The sequence below is a fragment of the Podarcis tiliguerta genome (genome assembly GCF_965153285.1).
Source record: "Podarcis tiliguerta genome assembly, chromosome: 5".
Classification (NCBI taxonomy): domain Eukaryota; kingdom Metazoa; phylum Chordata; class Lepidosauria; order Squamata; family Lacertidae; genus Podarcis; species Podarcis tiliguerta.
In genome coordinates this window covers 38790942-38812606 of record NC_139538.1, presented here as the reverse complement: position 1 = coordinate 38812606, position 21665 = coordinate 38790942, and the positions used below count along the sequence as shown (strand labels likewise).

General features: G+C 43.4%; 1 protein-coding gene across 2 annotated transcripts; it reads right to left on the bottom strand.

Annotated features, from left to right (window-relative positions):
- Positions 1-1974: 1974 nt before the first annotated feature.
- Positions 1975-19203, bottom strand: LOC310678859 (nuclear body protein SP140-like protein). 2 transcript variants are annotated; one of them, XM_083443345.1, is made up of 11 exons: positions 18912-19203; positions 18365-18506; positions 17075-17240; positions 16334-16429; positions 15335-15477; positions 13514-13561; positions 10856-10974; positions 8249-8354; positions 5920-5991; positions 5649-5792; positions 1975-4338 (listed from the first exon to the last, which is right to left on the bottom strand). In XM_083443345.1, exons 2-11 carry the CDS (start codon positions 18503-18505, stop codon positions 4258-4260), a joined length of 1116 nt encoding a protein of 371 aa, XP_083299471.1. In that variant the 5' UTR covers position 18506; positions 18912-19203; the 3' UTR covers positions 1975-4257. The 2 variants fall into 2 exon arrangements, with proteins under 2 accessions (XP_083299471.1, XP_083299472.1); XM_083443346.1 differs by lacking the exon at positions 13514-13561 and adding an exon at positions 13985-14032 and having other exon boundaries at positions 18912-19190.
- Positions 19204-21665: the final 2462 nt, after the last annotated feature.

The following is a 21665-nucleotide window of genomic DNA, read 5'->3' as shown; positions in this document are numbered from 1 at the left end:
TCTCATCCCAACTTTTTGAAGTGATGCATATCATTCTCTGAGCTTGTGCATGTTATGGCATATCAAACCACATCTCTGTGTTTTTTTTTAATCTGACCATCCTACACGCATATATGCCTCCAGTTGCTGATATACTTTTCTCCAGCAAATGCCCAAACATTTACACATCCTGTTGCTGATCATTTGTTTTTCAATGGAAATTTAGTTTGATAAAGTTGGGTGTAAGGAGATTTGTCCACAGCAGTGGAAGAATAATAGTAACATCAGACCTACCCAGAATAGACTCATTGAAATGAATGAACACAAGTTAGTCATGCCCTTGGCTCTACTCAGAGTAGGACTAGCATTGAATACCATCCCTAGTTTCAGCTTATTTTTACTCTCCTTTATCATTTCAGAGGACTTTTGCTAATGGGAAACTGCAGCAAGGTAAAGGACCCTGGACGCAACTGGCATACTGACAGAATCTGGTAATTGTGAACACATTATTCCCAGGTGTCTGCCTGTTATCCAGAAGATTGGTGGTTCAAGCCCATCCATGGTCGGACAGCTGTGGGCAGGATTCAGGGGCCTGAACTAGTTGACACTTGGGGTCCCTTCCCAACTCTACAATTCTATGATTCTATTGTAAGATGTAAAAAAAATCCAGGTTACAAGGCAGACAATAGATATTTACATTCTCTTATCCAGTGATCCATCTCCTACCTGCTCATTATATCAGAAGGGAGAAACATGCAGAATTAACCATAATAGAATTGCAGAATTGACGTGTATGTACTAGGCAGCCTGGAATCCTGCATGCCAGTCCCAATAAAACATTGCACCAGAAAGAAATGAAGTATTCTGCAGTGCAAGACATGGTCTGGGAGTGGATTCACAAGAGCGCTTAATATGTTAGCAAAGCCTCACAATATTTCACCTGTCTTTTCCCTCACTGTCAGGGCATCTAAAAAGTGGTAACGTTGGTGGTAGGTATTTTTCAATGCATGTTAAAGTGTGGTGATGTCATATGCTATGCATTTTGTGTTTTTATGCTGTAAGCTGCGATGCAATTGTTGAATGAAGAGTGGCATAAATTTAATAAATAATAATAATAATAATAATAATAATAATAATATGACCATGTTTATTCTGCTTGCATTTACTTGTCTTCAAAAACCAACTTCACCTTCCCTCATGCAACACCAACCAAAGTTTTTGACATCATACATTTTTGTCCCTGGATTGTGTACCACCATGTTCATAATTACACCACCACTGCAGCCCACTCCCCAGCCTTGTGTTTGAAGAGTGTTGGGTGAGATTCTAGCCTTGGATTGGAAAGTAAGAGTTCTCAGTGAACAAAGTACAGCTCTCTATTCCCTGTCACCTGTCCCTTGTATTTTCCTTATATGGTGGTGTAATTAATAATTGCAACACTTTGGAGACCATTCTGAGATCTGGATCACAACAGATTGCTCCATATTTATGTGATTCAGTTTGCACATAGCTTTGTCTACCAAATTCAGGTCTGGCACAAATCAAATCAGTTCATTATTTGTTATTCAGAATGATCAGTTGCACAGCGCTAGCGTTTATCCTACAATTAATTTCTGCGGGGAGGATGCTTTCAAGAATTCAGTAGTAGCTACAGATTTAAGGCACCTAAATTGGAAGCAATTCCATTTCCATTCCATGAAAGTACTTTGGAATTTGTAGCTTGTGAATTTGTTAGTTTACTTATTGTAAAATGTCTGTTATTATCATTGTTACTTCGAATTGTAGACATGCATAATTCATTTTTAAATATTTTATTTATATCCCCCCCCCCACTGTAGGACTCCTAGGGGCATTATATACAGTAAATGAAAGGGAAAAAATAGTAATTATCAATTAGTGCAAGAGACATGAAATATCACCTTTAACCTTTTCATATTTCTGAGGCACCAATCAATAGGTGTCCTTGCATATTGATATTAGATTCATCTAAAATAGTTTGTCTAGATAGCATAAATTTATTTATTTATTTCAAGAATTTACATATGTTTAACTACTATAGTCTCTAAGTGGTTTACAAAGATGCAGTACAAAAAATAAAAATCAATTGAAATTATAATTGAAACTTCAGTTAAAATGCCCACTGGTGGTGTTAATTATCACTTAGGATCAGGCAGGGGTACTATAAAACAAAACAAAAAAACTTTATTTAAGCAAGTTTTAACTCCTAAGACTCTGACCCTCCTGCTTTCTCTATACTTTCTGTACTGAATCGCTTTCAGGTAGCTGTTCCCTTAACTTCTCCCTTCCCTCTATCACTAACTCTCTCTCTCTGCCTGCTGTCATAACTCTCTTACATAGTTTCACAGACATTGATACACCCACTGGAATTTTTTTAATATAGAAATGCAGTATGTGCTGGAAGTTCAAGAGAGGGGAGGTTGACTGACCTCAACTGGGTCCAAATAAAATTGGACCCAGAATACAAAATGCACATGACCTAGCGAATCCAAGCCATGCATCTGAGCCATGCCGTTAACAGTGACTCCTGAAGACCACACTGATCAGGCAGAGATATAAGGGATTAGGTTGTCCTTGAGGCATCCTGAACCCAAATTGTTAAGGGCCTTGTAAATTTTAGGTTTCACCCCACTTATGTGGAGGTTATGTTCTGGGCCCTCGTGCAGTTAGGGTTGCCATATTTCAAGTAGTAAAAATCTGGACGCCCCTAAAGTTGTTGAGTTTTTTTAAGGAAAACCCAAAATTGTTGAGCCAAATGTTGTTGAATCTATTTCCCCCTGCTCTCCTGCACTCTCTCTCTCTCTCTCTTGAAGGAATGATTGCTGGGTGTGGAACACACTTCCACCCGAAGACAGGCCTCAGCTGTCTGACCGTGTGACCTTCGGGTGTGGAGCACACTTCCATCTGCAGACAAAGCCACAGCTGTCTGAACATCATGCCCTCTATCTAACCTTTACTCTTTTAGTGGTCTGCTGTGCCCTGTCTGTGACCTTTGTCTCCTTCATCATACATTCTTCAAGGGGAAAATGACGCGGTGGAAACAGGTGTCAAAATAACTTTGAACCACCCCTCGATCTCGGGATTGGAAGATGTGTAAAGGTCACAGTCCAAAATGTATCTGACTGGTTTTACATATTGTGCTAATAAAAGGAGCCTCTACAGAGCTAGCCGGCAGCTTGTCTTGAAGCATGCTTGCCAGCGTGCTTCTGCACAGCTCACCTGCATCCAACCTCCTGTCGTCCTCCGTTATTCCTACATCTCTCTCTCTCCACAACTCTCTCTTCAGCTAGAGTTGGGACTGGCTGGAGACTGGAGGATAGGTTGGAGGCTGGATGCAGCTGCTGTTAGGTAGCCTAAACAAAGCTCCACATCTTAACACTCTTTGGGACTTCCTCCGTCTTCACTTATGTCCTCTTCAGGCTTCGAAGAGAGTCTCCTGGTGAGCCATGAGGACTCTCCAGCTCTCTCCCATCCTTTCCTGGCACGATTCCATTTATATTATTTCCCAGCACCACACATATACAAGGTCACATGTGAGTGGCACACACATAAGTGAGGGGGATGCCTGCATTATAAGAATACTGATCCTGGCCTGCTAGTATATGGACAGCCACTGCAGACTTTTGAGCACTGCAGTTATGTGGGGGAGAGAATCTGTTCCACTCAACAATCTAGCACTAGCTGCAATGTTTTGCAAAAGCTGGAACCTCTGAACCTGCTTTTCTCACCTTGTCCACAGCTAGTGTTGTGAGGAGAGAGTAGGATTAAGCCAGTGCATTTTTTCTGGGGGGGACACAGGGGTATCCATAACCCTAAACATTTTGTGAATCTAAGTTTGGCCTCATTCAGGGGCAGTGTTTCAATAAGAGTAGGAAAATGAGAGTACCTCTAAACATTTTTTAAGGAAAAAAAGCGCTGGATTAAGCTAATGAAATGGAAGAAACCATTGCTATGGCCATGTTATAAATCTGACTCTTTAGCCAAATAATTTGAATACATAGAATAAATTTTCCCTGTACTTCCTGAAAACCCACCTAAAATCCCCATGGCAATTCAATTTATAAATCCTAAAGAATGCAGGTAGCATTATGTATCCTCCTGAGTAATAAAAATGAAGTTATACATATATAAAGCACCATTTTTAAAATTTGGCATGAAGTATTACTTATACAGAAATCCAATTTTTACATAATGCATGGAAAGTTGGTTAGCTGAGAAACTGGCTCACATGTCTGAAAACCGATGAATTTTAAAAAATTGTTACAGAATAGAAAACACTTCCCGAAAGCTATTTTCAAATTCAGCTTGCAGTATTCTTCCATATTCCACCATGTCACTGCCCTAGAAAAAAAAAATTAAAATGTTCACTTTGATATGTGTGGAGCTTGTTGCTTTATTTGTTTAAATTTTACCATTTTGCTTCAAAACACTTACAACAAGGGAAGCTATGTATTTAAATATTTCTGCTGTCCTGCTCTACTAGACTTTTCAGGTTCTTGTTGGCAACTTATTCACCAGTGCAATGAAATAGTAGATTCTCAGTTATTTATACAGATGACTCTCAATTTACACCAGGGTTACATTCTGAGGATAGAGCATAAAGCCAAAATCGTGTATAGTCAAAACACATTGGGTTCAGTGGCAGGTGGGATTACCAAAGTATTTCCCCCCAGATGCCTACCTCCTATTAATTTCTTTGTATTATTTGTTGTCAAGTGCATAAAGCTTAATACACACAAGTTACAAGTTACTTTTACTGTAAAAAACACAGACATTCACCAAGCTTTTAAAGACAAAAGGGGTTCCAGGTGGCAGTGGTGGAGTAACGGGAGTGCGGTGGGGGCAGGCCGCCCCCGGTGTCACCACTGGGGGGGGTGTGACAAAATGCCGGGCAGCACTCACTGTGGGGCCTGCAGCATGCCCGAGCCACTCATCTCTCCTGGGAGTGACACAGTGGCTTGAGCACCTGCAGGCTCCAACCTGCCCAAACGGTCCACCCGCTTCCTCCCCCTCAGCTGTAGGGCACCTGAGTGAGAGAGGAGGAAGGCAGACTCCTCAGAGACCCTGAGGAGTGTCCTGCTCTAGGCGCTTGATTGGCTTGCTCCGCCGCTGCCAGGTGGAATTCTTGGGAAATGCATGAGGATAATAATAATAATAATAATAATAATAATAATAATAATAATAATTTATTATTTATACCCTGCCCATCTGGCTGAGTTTCCCCAGGGCGGGCGCCACTACCAAGAAGGCCCTCTGCCTGGTTCCCTGTAACCTCACTTCTCGCAGTGAGGGAACTGCCAGAAGGCCCTCGGCGCTGGATCTCAGTGTCCGGGCAGAACAATGGGGGTGGAGATGCTCCTACAGGTATACAGGACTGAGGCCGTTTAGGGCTTTAAAGGTCAACAGGAACACTTTAATTGTGCTTGGAAATGTACTGGATTGCTGACTATGAGACACTGTGATCATTGTGAGAGAGGTTGTGAGCATGTGTGAGGGAAAATGGATTAAATCACCTTTCACTTTTCCCTACCCTGATTATTTTGTTTTTTATTTCAATTAGAATGGAAATATAATTTTACCTTCTCTACTCACTCCTCATCTTTAAAATGCACTGGCAAGGAATTGTAGGGGAAAGAGAGACTGGAGCTCACCTTATAAAACTTATGGAAATTTTTGAACATCAGGCGCATATCTCTTACGAAATCTCCCACTGCGTGGTATTTTTCTTTATGCAACTTCTCTGCTATGCACTTGAGCCACGTGGGTCTCTTTATGACGGCATTATAATTTTGTATCTGTTAAATCAGCACATCAGAAAAGAATATTTGTAGAATTTCCTGCAATTTCAACTCAAGCACTTGTAACATTTTAAAGAACCATTTCTGCATCAATGTCCCAAATATTGTAGTCAACAAGACTTACTGTAGCTGGATTGTCAACAAAAAGATGACTGTTAGGCTGACACCAGATCCTCAAAAGCAGGAACTCGCATTTCTATAAAACAAAAGGAACTGATTTTTTAAGGGGACTCAGATAAAATAAGGATCCCATGCCAATAAATATGCATGTGTTATATTTACTTGGAAACAACTCCCAGAAATTTTAATGAAATTTGTATTCAAAGAAGTGTCCTTAATATATATCACAACCAATATAATGTTTCCTTGGTAATGAGACTTTAGTTATCAATTAAGAAATTGTAATTAATCATCAGGCTTTACTTGCTTAGTTCATTGATTAAATGTGCATATGTACAAAACAAAATTTAACATAAAATTTGAATTTAATTTTATTCTGATGCATGTTTTTCTTTAGAACTTTGGCAAAAGCAATACAGTGGTACCTCGGGTTACATACGCTTCAGGTTACATACGCTTCAGGTTACAGACTCCGCTAACCCAGAAATATTACCTCAGGTTAAGAACATTGCTTCAGGATGAGAACAGAAATTGTGCTCTGGCGGCGCAGCAGCAGAGGGAGGCCCCATTAGCTAAAGTGGTGCTTCAGGTTAAGAACAGTTTCAGGTTAAGGTCCAGACCTCTGGAACGAATTAAGTACTTAACCCGAGGTACCACTGTAATATCAACACTGAAAGAGCACATGACCAACTATTTCAGGATGGTGCTAAAACCAAGATTCCCAAGACCCTCTTTTCTAGCAAGCCCATCATATTTGTTTTTTAATAGAGCAGTAACAATAACTTTGATAAGCAAAGCTAGTGATGTTGGTCCGTATTGCTGCTATTTAGTAATCTTAAATAAATATTATGTATTTTTGTGTGTTGATTTGGAGCCTTGCCTTGGTCGAAACCCAGTGCCTCAGATCTCTTTAGTCACATCTGGCTTTTGTGTAAGTCAGTGGTTTTCAGTCAATGTGCTGGGCAACACTGGCCTCTGTCCCTCTTGCCTTCCCTCCCTTCCTCTGATGCCCTCTTGTGTCTCTGCCTCCCAAAGGCTTGTGCAGCTGTTTGTTGCAGCAGCCCTGGCTGCAAGCTCCTCAGGCAAATGGTGCCTTTGGGGCTGGCTGGTGGGGGGGGGGGGCTTCCCAGGCCCCTGTGGGGCAGTGTGAGGAGGCACCTCTCTTTGAGGCGCGGGGGGGGGGGCAGCTCAGAGATCAGGAGTGGCGGCAGTGGCTGCCCGGAGGACTCCCAGGGAGAAGGGAGAGGAGACTGAGAGACCCCTCCAGAAGGGAGGGTGTTTGAAAAAGGATGAGATGCTGCTGGCTCTGCAGGCAAGGGGTGACATAACTGGGCTCCTGAGCCCCACAGAGGTGCCACAGAAAGAGTGTAGTTGGTCAAGGGAGCCATGGACCCAAAAAGGTTGAAAACCTCTGGTGTAAGTGTTTCATTTTGCTGGAGGCTTCAGGCAGTAGAAAGTGGTGATTTAGCTGTCACTTTTTGGAATCTCAGTGAGCCACAGGCATCCTCTGTAAGAAGGGGGTGGTAGCACCATTGAAATACTTTATTGTCACTTGTACAACTTGTATACAGTGAGATTACACGAGCACCCCCCACTCAGCTTTCTTAGTCTTAATTCCCCTCTTTTACTGACGCACACCCACCAAACCCGAAAGTCAGTTGCCCTGTTGTTATCTTTTCATTCAGCAGCCTAACAGCCCACGGATAGAAGCTGTTCCTTACCCTGTTGGTGCAACTAGTCATGCTTCTATATCTTCTGCCTGAGGGCAGGAGATCAAGAAAGTGCCAGCCAGGGTGTAAATCATCCCTGAGAATTTTTCTCACTCTCCTGAGGCAACGTTCTTCCGCTATTTCATCCAGCGGACTCACGGAACAGCCCATAATATCTTGTGCTGTATTCACCACCCTCTGTAGGCACTTCCTATCAGTTGATGTCAAACCAGCGTACCACACCATGATGCAATATGAAAGGACATTTTCTATTGTTGACAGGTAGAAGGAGATCATCAAATGTTGATTGACATCATCCTTCCGCAATACTCTGAGGAGATGGGGTCTCTGTTGGGCTTACCTGTTGGGGGACTTGGATTGATTCTGAACCCATAAACCCTGACAGACGGTCTTTTAGATATTTGGTTCCTAAGCCATTTAGGGCTTTTATGCTAGTGTTAACACCTTGAGTTATATATATTGGATAGCAGTTTCCTCTAAGGCTTAATGAATGGGAAACAAGGTTTCGATCATCCCAGATTTTTAAGCAATTAATGTCACAGCCCTATTCTTGCTATGTTTCCTGTCGTTTAACTGCAATAGAAAAAGGTTGATGTAGCTCACCACAATTGTCCTGCCACGCATCTTCCATCTCAGAACCAGGTGCTCTTCACGGGGACGGTTGCTTGCTGGTTTCGGGTATTGGCAAAAGGTGCATTTCCACCTATTTCTGGAAAGCAGAACAAAGTGTGATAATACCATTGAATGCAATTTGTATTTAATACTGCCACACTGGTAGTTGTTGATTATAATGTTTTGTGATTAATTCTGCAAGTTTGCCATACAACCAGGTCATTCTTAAACAAACAATGCTTTCAGAAAAAGACATAGGATAACAGATCCTTGGCTGAATAAGCATCAGAACCAATAAGAAGAAAAGGGCTTAGTCACAGGGCATCTTGTCACCTTAGCATCTTGGCACCTGAGGGGGGAGTGAATATCTACATTGGGAACTCCCTCATATCTTATTGGGGGGACGACGATGAACCTGATGCTTGAAATAGAATACCTAATAGGAATCAAGGGAAATCAATCTTAGCTGTTGGTTGAAGTCGAAATCAAAAGGTGTCATGGGGCAGGGGGAAAGGGGCTCACTCTGACTCATGCCAGGTGGGTGCAGACCCCAGGAGACCCCAGAGGGCAGACCGTGCCGTTTCCTCCCTAGGTTTGGGAGGAAAATAGCAGCATCTCCTATTCACTGACTGCTGTGGAGGTGGTACAGGGTAGGCTGTCAAGGGGACATAGTAACCAGCCTTCAAGGAGCATTCCTTTGAAGCCAGATCAGCTGCCCCTGTGGATCCTGCTGTAGGCCAAATCAGTGGCGTAGCGTGGGGGGTGCCAGGGGTGCGAGCCGCACCGGGCGCAACATTTGGGGGGGCGCAAGTCCAGAGGGAAGGAGGTAGAAGGCGGACGCGCTGCAGCCGCGCGCGGAGTTGGTGCTGCCACAGGATTCCCAGCGCCAACACGTTGCCCAGCAGGCCGGCCGCGAAGAGCAGCGAGCCCGGCAGCGCCGACTGGCCGCCCTCCAGGTGCCGGTTGGCGCGGCAGCGGTAAGCGCCGCCGCCGTCCATGGAGCCGGCTATGGGCAAGAGCGTGCGCCTCGACGGGGCGGGCAGGGCGGGACGCGTGTGGGGCGGCGCGGCCGAACGAGCCGTGCCTATGAAGGGGCGCGGGGCGGGGCGGGTGGCCAGGAGGGTGGAGGGCCTCCCGCAGACGGGGCGGGGGCTAAGAGAAGGAAGCGCTGGCCTCGCCGGGAGGGCGGAGAAGGGGCCGTTTGTTCCCACGGGGAGCCGGGAAGGAAACGCGGCTGTCTGTGGGAAGGGGGCGGGCGGGAGCAAGCGAGAGGGATGGAGTCCTTTTCTAGACGGCAGGCGGCAAAGGGTCGAGGAAAGGAGAGGTGCTGGGGCTTAGGGTTGCCTGGCAAGGCACCTCCTCTGCCCCAGAAACCCTCACCTGCAGCGCCGAGAAGGTTGGGTACAGTGGTCCTGCCGAAAGGTAAGACCTGGTTTATAATTACTTAGTCCACACTGAAAAAGACTCATTATTCTTAAGGCATGTGTGGTGAGACACAGCCAACCTCCTTACAACGCAGTCTGCTAGAGGCAGACTTTCAAATTTCAACGGCGCCCTGCGCAACACAACAAAAATTGGCACCCCCATCCACATCTCTCGACTTTCATTATAAGTCATTGTTGCAGCCCCCCTGCAGTGCCCTCTCACTAGTGTGATAACCAGTTGCGCGTCCCTTAATCCACCTCTGTCACTGCTCCATATTTGGACAGCGTTGGGACAGGGTGATAGTAGCGATGTTGGGGTAGGGTGGTTGCACCAGTGGGAGCATCCAGTGGCGTAGCGTGGGGGGTGCAGGGGGGGCCGGCCGCACTGGGCGCAACATCTGGGGGTTAGGGTTAGGGGGCGCAAATCCACAGGTTAGGGGGCGCAAATTACTTGCCTTGCCCCGGGTGCTGACAACCCACGCTACGCCACTGGGCCAAATTGAATAAAATATGGGGGGGGAGGTAAGCCCTAGTCCGCATAATCGAACACATGATTCAGTGCACCCACACCATTTGAATGGCAATGCCCATCAACGTTTGGGGTGCCCGGCTCCCTCATCTTTTATTGGGGGGGACGAAGGCAGCTTGGCCCCTTGGGAGTTGCCTCACCTTACCTCCTGGGTGGGCCAGCCCTGGTTAGTCACAATAATCATTCTTATTAAGCACCAATGGGAACTAGGTGTTCTATAAAAGAAAGTAATGCTACGCAGTTGGCTATAACATATTACTGAAAACTACTGTTATAGTTTTGTTTACCTTGGCTAATATTCATTAACCTGCTTCAAGGTGTTTTAATCTGTGCAGCTTTCCTTATACAGACTTGCACCTTAACTCAACATGAGAATAATATGAATAATATGAAAAATGGTGTGAAATGCAAACCACACTACTGCCAGCATTAATTCAGATGTCCACAGTTGAGATGCCTAGAGCTTGTTGGGCTTCAAATAACTTGTTGTGCTTCAAATAGATGCAGTTTTAGCCTGAGTCATGGGCTACAATTCATGTTGTGTGACTTTGCACTACTTAGCAAATGTAGCAGATGCTTTAGTTGTAAGATATTGATGTTATTTCATCGATCAGCTTAATACAGAAATTGAGGTGGAGAAACTACCTTTTCTCAGCAGATATTTTCGGAATATGGCAATCTTCATGAAAGCATCTGGGGCATGAACTGCAGCATATCAGTGAATCTTCTTTCTTACACACAATACATACATCATCATGTTCAAACTAAAGAGGAAAAAACAGTGACTGTAACAAATAAATTTATCAGAATGCGTGGGGGGGTGAGTTTTAATATGTGGTGTTTCTTGTACACCACCTTGTGAGGGCAAAAGCCCTGAATTGTGGTTTAAAAGGATATTCAGCTGGCAGACACATCATCATTATCAAAATAAACAACGGTGTGAAAAATAGGATTTTTAAAAGCCAGATTTTGTTATTTTTGATGCAACAAATAACCTTTGGCAGTTTTCTTTAAATATATTCAGTTTATTACATGATATATATACTCAGCATCTTCCTATTTTCTTGGTTTAGTACTTATGTGACAACCTGAAGAGCAGGAAGCTAACACAAGTAACATTTATTGGACCCTAAAAGGTAAGCAGAGAGAGTGTTTATATAAGGTTCCCTTGTAAAATTACTCACTGTTGACTCACTGTTGATTAGACTACCACTGGTAACACTAATAAATGGCCATGACTGACTTTTCAGGTTCTGCCCCTGTTTTATTATTTTATTTTATTTTATTTTATTCATATGTTTATATTTTATTCATATGTGAAGCTGAGCAGGACATTCTTCATTTTCTTGATCCAACCTTCCCCCAACATTTTTGGCAGGAAGCCAACACAGGTAACATTTACTGGGCCGTATAATAAGCAGTGGACACGGGTGGCGCTGTGGGTTTAACCACGGAGCCTAGGACTTGCTAAACAGAAGGTCGGCAGTTCAAATCCCCGTGGCGGGGTGAGCTCCCGTTGCTCGGTCCCAGCTTCTGCCAAGCTAGCAGTTCAAAAGCACGTCAAAGTGCAAGTAGTTAAATAGGTACCGCTCCAGCGGGAAGGTAAACGGTGTTTCCGTGCGCTGCTCTGGTTCGCCAGAAGTGGCTTAGTCATGCTGGCCACATGACCCGGAAGCTGTCTGCGGACAAATGCCGGCTCCCTCGGCCAATAAAGCGAGATGAGCGCCGCAACCCCAGAGCCGGCCACAACTGGACCTAATGGTCAGGGGTCCCTTTATCTTTATAATAAGCAGAGAGGGTATTTAGATAAGGTGCCCTTGTAAAATTACTCACTGGCCATGACTGACTTTTCAGCTTCTGAATAAAAATAATTCCTCTTTCTCCTGTTTTTATTTTATTCCTTTTATAAGTTGCATATGTGAAACTGAGCTTATTTTATCAGGGACTTCTGCATTTTCTTGATCCAACCTTCCCCCAACTTTATTTGGACTGCTACCATAGGCTTGACCTTGATGGCGCCCATATCTCCTAGGGGAGAGCGAACTCAGGTAGTGAGTGCCAAAACATGGACACTGGGAAACAAGAGGAAGTCATCACCATGTTTAGGAAAACCTGGGATTTGTAGCAGTGCAAACAATATTTAGGGAACAACCCTAAAGGATCAAAACCTCCCCAAATCAGCTCAGTAAGGACTAAACATGAACATCAATTACAGAATGTTGAGTGTCATTTGGAAATATATAGAAAAGCCCCTTATACCATATACGTGGGGCAGCCCCATTGGCAAAATACAGGCTTCTTTCTCTGCTTCTTTCACGAGATGCCCATTCTGAGCACAGGACTAGCAACATTGCTTGCACTCAGCAGTGTAGCAACTCCCACCAGGGCTTGGGGCAGACCAGAGTTGTTCAGCGTTTTTTAGGGCAGCCGCCGATTTCAGGGAAGGGAAGTGGCTCCACTCAAAACACCTAGGAACTACCTTGCCACCCACAGGCTCCCCTGCCACCCAGAATCCCAAGACACTGTGCTGCCCTACAGACCCAGGTGCCACCCTACAGATACCCCCCACCGCCACTACCTGGCACAGACCACCATCCCCCATGTCTCTGGCTAGCTACACTAGTAGCTAAGCTTGGTTGCCAAGCACACAACTGTCAGCTGGTTTTTGAGCACTTCAAGGGGCTTTGGCAGTGGGACGAGACACCCCACCTGCCAATCATGTTGTGACATAATGGCGCCAGGTGGATTGTCTCATCTACCTGCCAAAGTTGGCCCACATGGAGAGGCCAGATAAAAATGGCCAGAGAGGTACCCCATTACTTAGCTTAAAGGATAGCTTACTTCTTTGGCAGTGTGAGCAGTTGTAGTGGAAATTTCAAAGAAACTGTGAGCAGGATCCCTGCCTTTGACTAAGATTGCACTCTCGTGTCATGTTTCAATACTGTAAGAAGCTTTGTAAAAAAAATCATTGAATAAGGGATTGAGCCCTCGTTGTCATCATTGGCACTAGATTTTGTCCTTCATGTGTGCCACCATCATTTTGTGGGGCAAGCAAGCTGGGCAAAGAGCCTCCCACCACAATGCCTATTGAAATGCAAATCTCACTCACATATGAAGCTTCCTCTCTCTCATTTTTGTTTTTCTTTGTTATATATTATGTTTTGTATTGCCTTATGTAGATGTAAACTGTGGTACAACCATTTTGGGTGAGGGGAAGTTAGGAAATATCTAAATACATAAGTGAATAAATAAACTGTGCATATGCTAGTTTAAATCAAGTAAAACTGTTAAGGAAATGTTTACCATCGTTGTCCTGTTGGAATTTTGTGGTGGCTCAGGTAACAGTCCCCTCTGAAATAAACATCACAATTATTAGGGATTGAGCCCTCGTTGTCATCATTGGCACTAGATTTTGTCCTTCATGTGTGCCACCATCATTTTGTGGGGCAAGCAAGCTGGGCAAAGAGCCTCCCACCACAATGCCTATTGAAATGCAAATCTCACTCACACATGAAGCTGGGGGGTGGGGTGGGGAGCGAGACAAGGCTATATGCATTCACAAGAGGAAACAAAGTTACTTAGGTTAAGTATTGATGGAAGTTGTTTTGTTTTTCTTTGTTATATATTATGTTTTGTATTGCCTTATTTAGATGTAAACTGTGGTACAATCATTTTGGGTGAGGGGAAGGTCAGAAATATCTAAATACATAAGTGAATAAATAAACTGTGCATATGCTAGTTTAAATCAAGTAAAACTGTTAAGGAAATGTTTACCATCGTTGTCCTGTTGGAATTTTGTGGTGGCTCAGGTAACAGTCCGCTCTGAAATAAACATCGCATTTATTAGGTTTACTCTGAGGCATAATCAGCATCCCAAAACATCACCTGAATTTAGGAAGTGAACTCATAAGAAATTAGACACCTTACTACGGATATATATTTATAATCTAGTAGGAGAATATTTCATTCTGCTGGGACATTCTGCTGCTAACCTTAAAGTTGCCATGCATGAACAATGATCTGTAAAATTTGGTTCCAATTTGAGCCTGAAGAGAAACAGTGGTTTCTTAGCCCACTGCAGATGTTAATTGACTCAGTACAGTGGTACCTCAGGTTAAGTACTTAATTCGTTCCGGAGGTCCGTACTTAACCTGAAACTGTTCTTAACCTGAAGCACCACTTCAGCTAATGGGGCCTCCTGCTGCTGCTGCGCCGCCAGAGCACGATTTCTGTTCTCATCCTGAAGCAAAGTTCTTAAAACCGAGGTACTATTTCTGGGTTAGCGGAGTCTGTAACCTGAAGCGTATGTAACCCAAGGTACCACTCTATTACTAAGAGCTCATCCACACTTATTTGTCCCACTGCTTTCCCCAGGGAAAACCTGCTGCTTGGGGTTGAATTGGAACAAATGGCAATTCATTTTCCTCTGACCTCACTGTCATTCGAAGTATTCCTGTCAGGTACAAGGAAACTACCTTGCATGCCTCCCGTCAGCAAGGGTGGGTTTGGGATAACAGATAGTCAGGGAAAGTACACTTTGTGGTTTTTGATGAAGCACCTGAACTCTGTCTGTTCCTCTTGCTCTCTCTTTTTTCTCCTCCCTCTTTATTACATAAGGGTGTTATGAAGATAACTCCAGTGATATAGTGTAGAATTTGAAGCTATCATTATAAATCTATCTATTTATCTCCCACCTACCGTATTTTTCGCTCTATAAGACGCACCAGACCACAAGACGCACCTAGTTTTTGGAGGAGGAAAACAAGAAAAAAAATATTCTGAATCTCAGAAGCCAGAACAGCAAGAGGGATCGCTGCGCAGTGAAAGCAGCAATCCCTCTTGCTGTTCTGGCTTCTGGGATAGCTGCACAGCCTGCATTCGCTCCATAAGACGCACACACATTTCCCCTTACTATTTAGGAGGGGGAAAGTGAGTCTTATAGTGCAAAAAATACGGTATTCCCCTAGGGGACTCAAGGCAGCTTAAAAATAAATACTCATTTTAAGAATAAAATATGTGGATTTTTATCTGTAAAGCCTTAATGGTATCTTCTGAAATTCCTTTGGAGTTGCAAGTAAGAAAATGAGGCATTAAAATTACAGCTGTTACAAGTGAACTACATACCTTTATTAATGTGTCTAATGAAGTCTTCCCCCATTGGATACTTCTCTTCCACGATTTCCAGTTTTTACGTCCTCCTTCAGTCTGAAATTGTGTTGGTGTGAACCACTTTCCATTGGGACCCTCAATACTTTTTCTTGAAACTCCTTTGACAAACAGAACAGTCTCATTAATGTTATGCACCTATACCAGGCATAGGTAACCTCAGCCTGCCAGATATTTTAGGACTACAACTCCCATGATCCCTAGTGAACAGGACTGGTGGTCAGGGATGATGGGAAATGCAGTCCCAAAACATCTGGCGGGCCGAGGTTGCCTATGCCTGACCTATCCCATTCAGCAGACTTCACTGAATGGAGAAAGAAGGCAAGATGGTGGTGTGGAAGTCGGAAAGAAACTTCAGGCTGATGACAGCTAATGCCAAACTTCAGGGCCCCTCAGAATGAACCAGCCCATCACCACAGCTAGACTCCCTGCCACCTGCTTTCCTCCCTGTCCCCCTTCCTCCTGTACACGGTCACAATAAACTGTTTCTTTATTTTTTGAAAAAATGGGAGCAATCGCCAATTACTTTTCATTCAGATTTATGGGTTGTGATAAGTGCCACATATAAATGTAGATTAATGCATTAATGATAAAGAGAATCAACATGGCACTGTTCTGTTACAAAAACAAAACATTTAAAGCTAAATAAAATCATTTAATCATGCATTAATAAATAGGGAAAGATTTCAAAAGCACTGATTGCACCATTGTGGTACTGATGGAATTATTTTAAGCTTGCCCAGGTTCACAGGATACAGTGTAATATAATTAAAGAGCTTTATAGGATATTAGTATTTGAAGTATTCCCAGAAAATAAAAAATACTCACATACCACCCACATTGATGCCTCCTCCTTCCAACACCACACATTTATGCAAACACCATTTTTTAAATTTGCTATTGGTATCACATTCCTTAAACAGATGTAATTATACATTTACTCTTCCAAATGATTACCTGTTGCAAGTATATCCGTATGTAAAATGCCTTGTGCTGTTCCACAGGTTACGGGCAGTGTCGTGCCCTGGAAATCCAGATTTTGCTCTTGTGTCCCTTTTCCAAGATGAAATGAAGAAACAGATGTCAAAGGTTACAGTTCCCATATTTTGGGCTGCCAACAAATGACAGCAGTCTTAAGGCAACCTGCTCGCTGTCATCTCTGGAAGCTTCCTAATCATGATGTGTCTTACGGCAACTCAAAAGAGGACCTACTAGTCGTGCTGCATGCAGAAAATGTGCATCTTGTGGGGGCCCAGAGAAGGGCCTTCTCTACTGTGGCCCCCACATTACAGGGGAATGCAGCTGCTCTGCCGGCTGGTGAAAACTTACCTATTTGCATAGGCACTCTTGGGCAATGATCCTTAGGACCAGCTTTACTGAACTCTGAATATGCTGGTTTATGTTTTATCGTTATTCTGGCAAACTGGTTTCATTTTGTAAACCACATTATTATATTTCAAAAGAAACACCAGCCTATCAATAATTTTCAATACATAAATTAATGCACAAGAATGTCATTTGTGGTGGCAGGCAGAGGACTGAAACAGTGAATGCATGGCTGTGGAAAGACTTGAACAAGGCTTTGTGGCTTAAACACTGACTATACCATTCCTCAAATCCAAATGAATTTGTTTCTTTTTGGCTATATATCTTCAAGGCTCAACTGGTAGGTTTAGTCCCCAATACAAGATGATTTACCATTTTCTAGGCTTTCATATAGTGGCCGTAAGTCTTGATATGCTGCCAGGTTACTGCTGCAGAAGATCTCCTCTATTGCTGAAACATTGCCCTGAATGTTCTCAAGGACATCATATACCATTCTTTGAATATCATTTGGATTTGCAGTTACCCAATCTTGCCAATTCTAGAAAGAAACAATACAGGGTTTTTAAATCTCTGTCTTCAAAACATCTTTTAGACTGAAAATACAGAGTAACTTTCCCATTTCCCACCAGATCTAACAGCAGATTAGTTAGATATTTATCCTAGCACAATCAAAGGAAGCAGAAATTGTCATTTATCCTCCTTTGCCAAGTTCAAATACCTTGGGCAGCTTACATGTCTCTGAACACTAATATCCTATCCTATGCCTTTTACCAATGGTAGAGGAAGACTCAAGGCCACTTTTTCAGAAACAAGCCACAACCTGGATGGAATCGTAGAATCAGCACCAAGGGCCTTCTGGCAGCTCCCTCACTGCAAGAAGTGAGGTTACAAGGAACCAGGCAGAGAGCCTTTTCAATAGCGGTGCCCGCCCTGTGGAACGCTCTCCCATCAGATGTCAAGGAAATAAACAACTATCCAACTCTTAGAAGACATCTGAAGGCAGCCCTGTTTAGGGAAGTTTTTAATGTTAAATTCTGTATTGTGTTTTTGGGAGTGGTTGGTGAAACCAAGCCAGATGGGTGGAGTATAAATAATAAATTATTATTATTATCGTAGAATTGTGCAATTGGAAAGGACCCTGAGAATGATTGAGTCCAACCCTCTGCAATGGATGAATATGCAGCTGTCCTGTGCAGGGATCAAACCTGCAGTCTTGGTGTTATCAGCACCATGTTCTAACCAATTTAGCTATCCAGGCTGCTGCTATTTCATTTCATTTCACTTTTAATTTGTATACCATCTTTCTATATACACAAGACAGTTTACTATATGAAGAAACAACAAAATATACAAGGACACACATAACAATCCGGTGCAAAACAAACTAGTCATAATAAAAATATGACTTAAAAGAAATATCTTATATCAAATAAAGGAATATGTGATAATTGATTAGAATAAAACACGACACTCCCAAAGTATCAACAAATAATAATTAAACAGAAATTCACTCTCAACAATAGCAATAAATCATTACAAAATTATAATCAATTAAAAACAGCAAATTTAAAATGCATTAAAAAGTATGTTAAAAAATTGAATTGAGCAACAAAGTAGGAATTTAACCAGAAAATAATTGCATCAGTTATATACAATAGTCACCTTAAAATTTTCTTCAGAGATTATATTCTTGTCTCGCAGGCCATAGAGAAAAGGAAACAAATCTCTAATTGCAGCAGAAATCTCCATTTTATGGGCTCTGAACCACTCCAAAATTTCAGCTGAAGTACCTGGAGCAGACATACTACAAACAACACAAAACTATGTTTTAAAGACCTTGGAAATCATGTGGTTTTTAAACAAGCAAGATTAAGCATTATCTAGCGTTTATCTAGAATGATTCCGTTTCCAAAAATGAAAAACCCTATCAGGGAATCCTTAGGTTTAGATCAGGCTGTGGAAATAATTGTGCTGCGATTTCCTCTTTCCACTTCGACGCAGCTTTAGGTGTTCCTTGCGTATAACACCAACCCGGTTAATTTATCCTGGTCTTCTTCTGCATTTAATCTGAGTCCCCAGCTGTGGCAAAAGTGGGGTCCCTCCGGAGTCTGTCGCTCTTTTGCGAGAGGGAGTCTAGCGCAGACGGGAAGCGCGTTTCCCCCGGAGCGCCTTTTCCTTGCGGAGGAGATCGACCTGTCCCTTGACTTACCTTTCTGCTTTGACTGAGCGGAGATGGGGCTGTGAGGAAGGGGCTGAAGAAAGCAGCAGGAGGACTCCCCCGTCCAGAAGAGCGAGAGAAAACGAAAGGAAACTCAACGTCTTCCAGTCGAGGGCTGGCGCTGCCTGCTCTGAGCTGCGCTTGGGGAGAAGTGAGGAACTCTGTCCGTTTCATGGAAAGGAAATCATCAGGGACGCAAAAATCAGAAAAGAAAACCGAAACTGGAGGAACGCTTGATGATAAACCATGAGTTTTCCCCCTGTCCCTTGAGTCAAAAACTGTGCATAAGACATTTCTTACGTTAAAAAAAATATGACTCTTGTCAGTCTCTGACTTGAGAGGCCCCTCCCGGTCTCCATCACTGATCATGACCACAGCCTGCAGGTAAGGACTCGTGTGGGATCCAGTCCAGGGATTTCTGACTAGTTCCTTCAGTGCCTCTGAATGACCGTGGGTGATCTCTATGGTGTGAACTTAAAGCGATGGTTGAGCAGAGCCATTAATACACACACACACACACACACACACACACACATATATATATACATATACACATATACATATATATATATACATATACATATACATACACACACCACCCTATGCCCGAAAACATCAACATAAAAACCACAGTATATAACCAAAACAAAAACAACAACCCAATAACACCCCTCCACAAGAAAGAGCCACGTTTTAAAAGGGTATAAGATGTCAATCAGGCAAAGGCCTGGTTAAAAAGGAACGTTTTTCCTGGCGCCTAAAGGTGCATAATGAAGGCACCCGGTGAACTTCCCTGGGGAGAGCATTCCACAGACGGGGAGACACTACAAGGCAACATGGTAATCCCGGCATCTGGAGCCAAGGCAGGCTCAGGCCCCTGACTCGGCCCAGCTGGTGCTTGTTGCAGGGGAACCTGTGCAGACTGCGGCTCTCCAGAATCAGGTCCCAGACTAGGTTCAGCTGCTGCCTGAGGCAAATAATCTGATGTGGACTGAGACTCCTCTGGCTCCAAGTCCGACCCCGAGTCCCAGGCCATCACACTGGAAGTTGTACGCCAGCTCCCTCGGCCAGTAAAGTGAGATGAGCGCCGCAACCCCAGAGTCGTCTGTGACTGGACCTAATGGTCAGGGGTCCCTTTACCTTTACCCTGAGTGTGAACAAACAGAAGAGGCTGAATATGCAGCCAGTGATAACTGTGTCCCACTCTTTCCATCACAGTCAAACAATTTGACAAGCACCAGTATGTCAGTCTTGTCTGTGTCAAGCTTCTTCAGCAAGTTCTTCTATAGTGGGATCATCTACAGTACTGACAAACCAGAACTGTAAGACAGATAAAGTGAGAGAGATTAAAGATTTAGGAATTAGTACTGTATCATGATTCCCAAGGATGTAGCACCTTAGACACATACAGTGGTACCTTGATTCTCAAACGACTTGGTACTCAAACAACTTGGAACCCAAACATTGCAAACCCGGAAGTAAGTGTTCCGGTTTGCGAACTTTTTCCGGAAGCCAAACATGCTCCATTTTGAGTGTTACGCTTCCGATTTGAGATCCACGCTTCCGTTTTGAGTGCCTGGGATCATCTGTATGTAAAGTGGAGACTGTACCACACAGCTGTGGCCTTTCCCTTTCCTGTGGTTGAGCTCTATCTCTGTAGAACCACTCAAAGGAAAAATATCCCAAATGGTGGTGAGAGAATATGCATAGCTAAAGGTACAGTACATTTGCACAGCACTATTATGTGGAATACATTCTTTTGTTGCACACATCCCATGACAGAATAGTTCTTGTTTCTCCGTCATCTTTTATTTTAAATCATTCCGTACAGTTGAAATACCAGATCAAATCATGCTGGGTAGATCACAACAATTACCGTTATTGTCCTTAACTTGAGATTTAAGCCTACACCAGTGCCAGCCAAGCTCAAGTTTGCCCTTCAACATCCTACACACCAAGTCGCCACGAGAGGAGTTGTGAGGAAGATGAAGATATGGAGTTACATCCATCTAAACAGAGAGAGCAACATCTGGGTATCAGCTGATTAGACATTGATGATTTTATTTTAAGTCACTTCTTACACCCAAAACACAATAAAGTCGTATGGCTGAATAGCTGTAATATTGAAGCACGTATGTGGAAGTGATGCTATTTTTTACCGCAAAGTTACCGGCATCTTGCTTATGCATTCTCTTGCACAACAGCATCCTACCGTTGCAAAATATTTCACCAGCAAAACAAGTATGTTTCTAGCTTAGCACTACATTGGATGCATCGCATTACAACATTACCCTTTTTTTGCCCCAATCCTTGCAGTTCAGCACATTTTAAAGATGGTAGGGATCCTCTTGCCTTTTAAAGCTTCTTTCAAAACCTGGTAGAAGTTTTGATTTCAGCTTCAGACCTGGTGCCTAAAGGTGCGTAATGAAGGCACCAGGCCAACTTCCCTGGGGAGAGCATTCCACAGACGGGGAGACACTGCATGAGTGTGAGAAAGGAATGGCATCAATTTGAGAAATGCGTGGCAGGGATGGGGGAACCCTTTTCAGTCCATGAGCTGCGTTCCCTGCTAGACAAACCTTTCAGGGGCCGGATGCGTTGGTTGGAGAGGCCGGAAGGAAAGGTTGGTGGAGCAATATATACATGATTTTACCTGCACACTCCTCTCTATCATCCAAGCAGGGAAGAAGCATTATCAGAGTTCGAGGACACATTGCAGCTAGGCAAAAACACTCAAGGAGTGTG

Bases quoted from the DNA above. Each gene is read 5' to 3' on its own strand.
- LOC310678859 (XM_083443345.1), bottom strand. From the start codon at position 18,505: ATGTCTGCTCCAGGTACTTCAGCTGAAATTTTGGAGTGGTTCAGAGCC. The intron at 8,355-10,855 runs GTAGTTTCTCCA...TCTGCTTTCCAG, and splicing joins AAAATATCTGCTGAGAAAAG to AAATAGGTGGAAATGCACCT. The intron at 4,339-5,648 runs GTGAGCTCCAGT...TTTTTTTTCTAG, and splicing joins ATTTCCATAAGTTTTATAAG to GGCAGTGACATGGTGGAATA.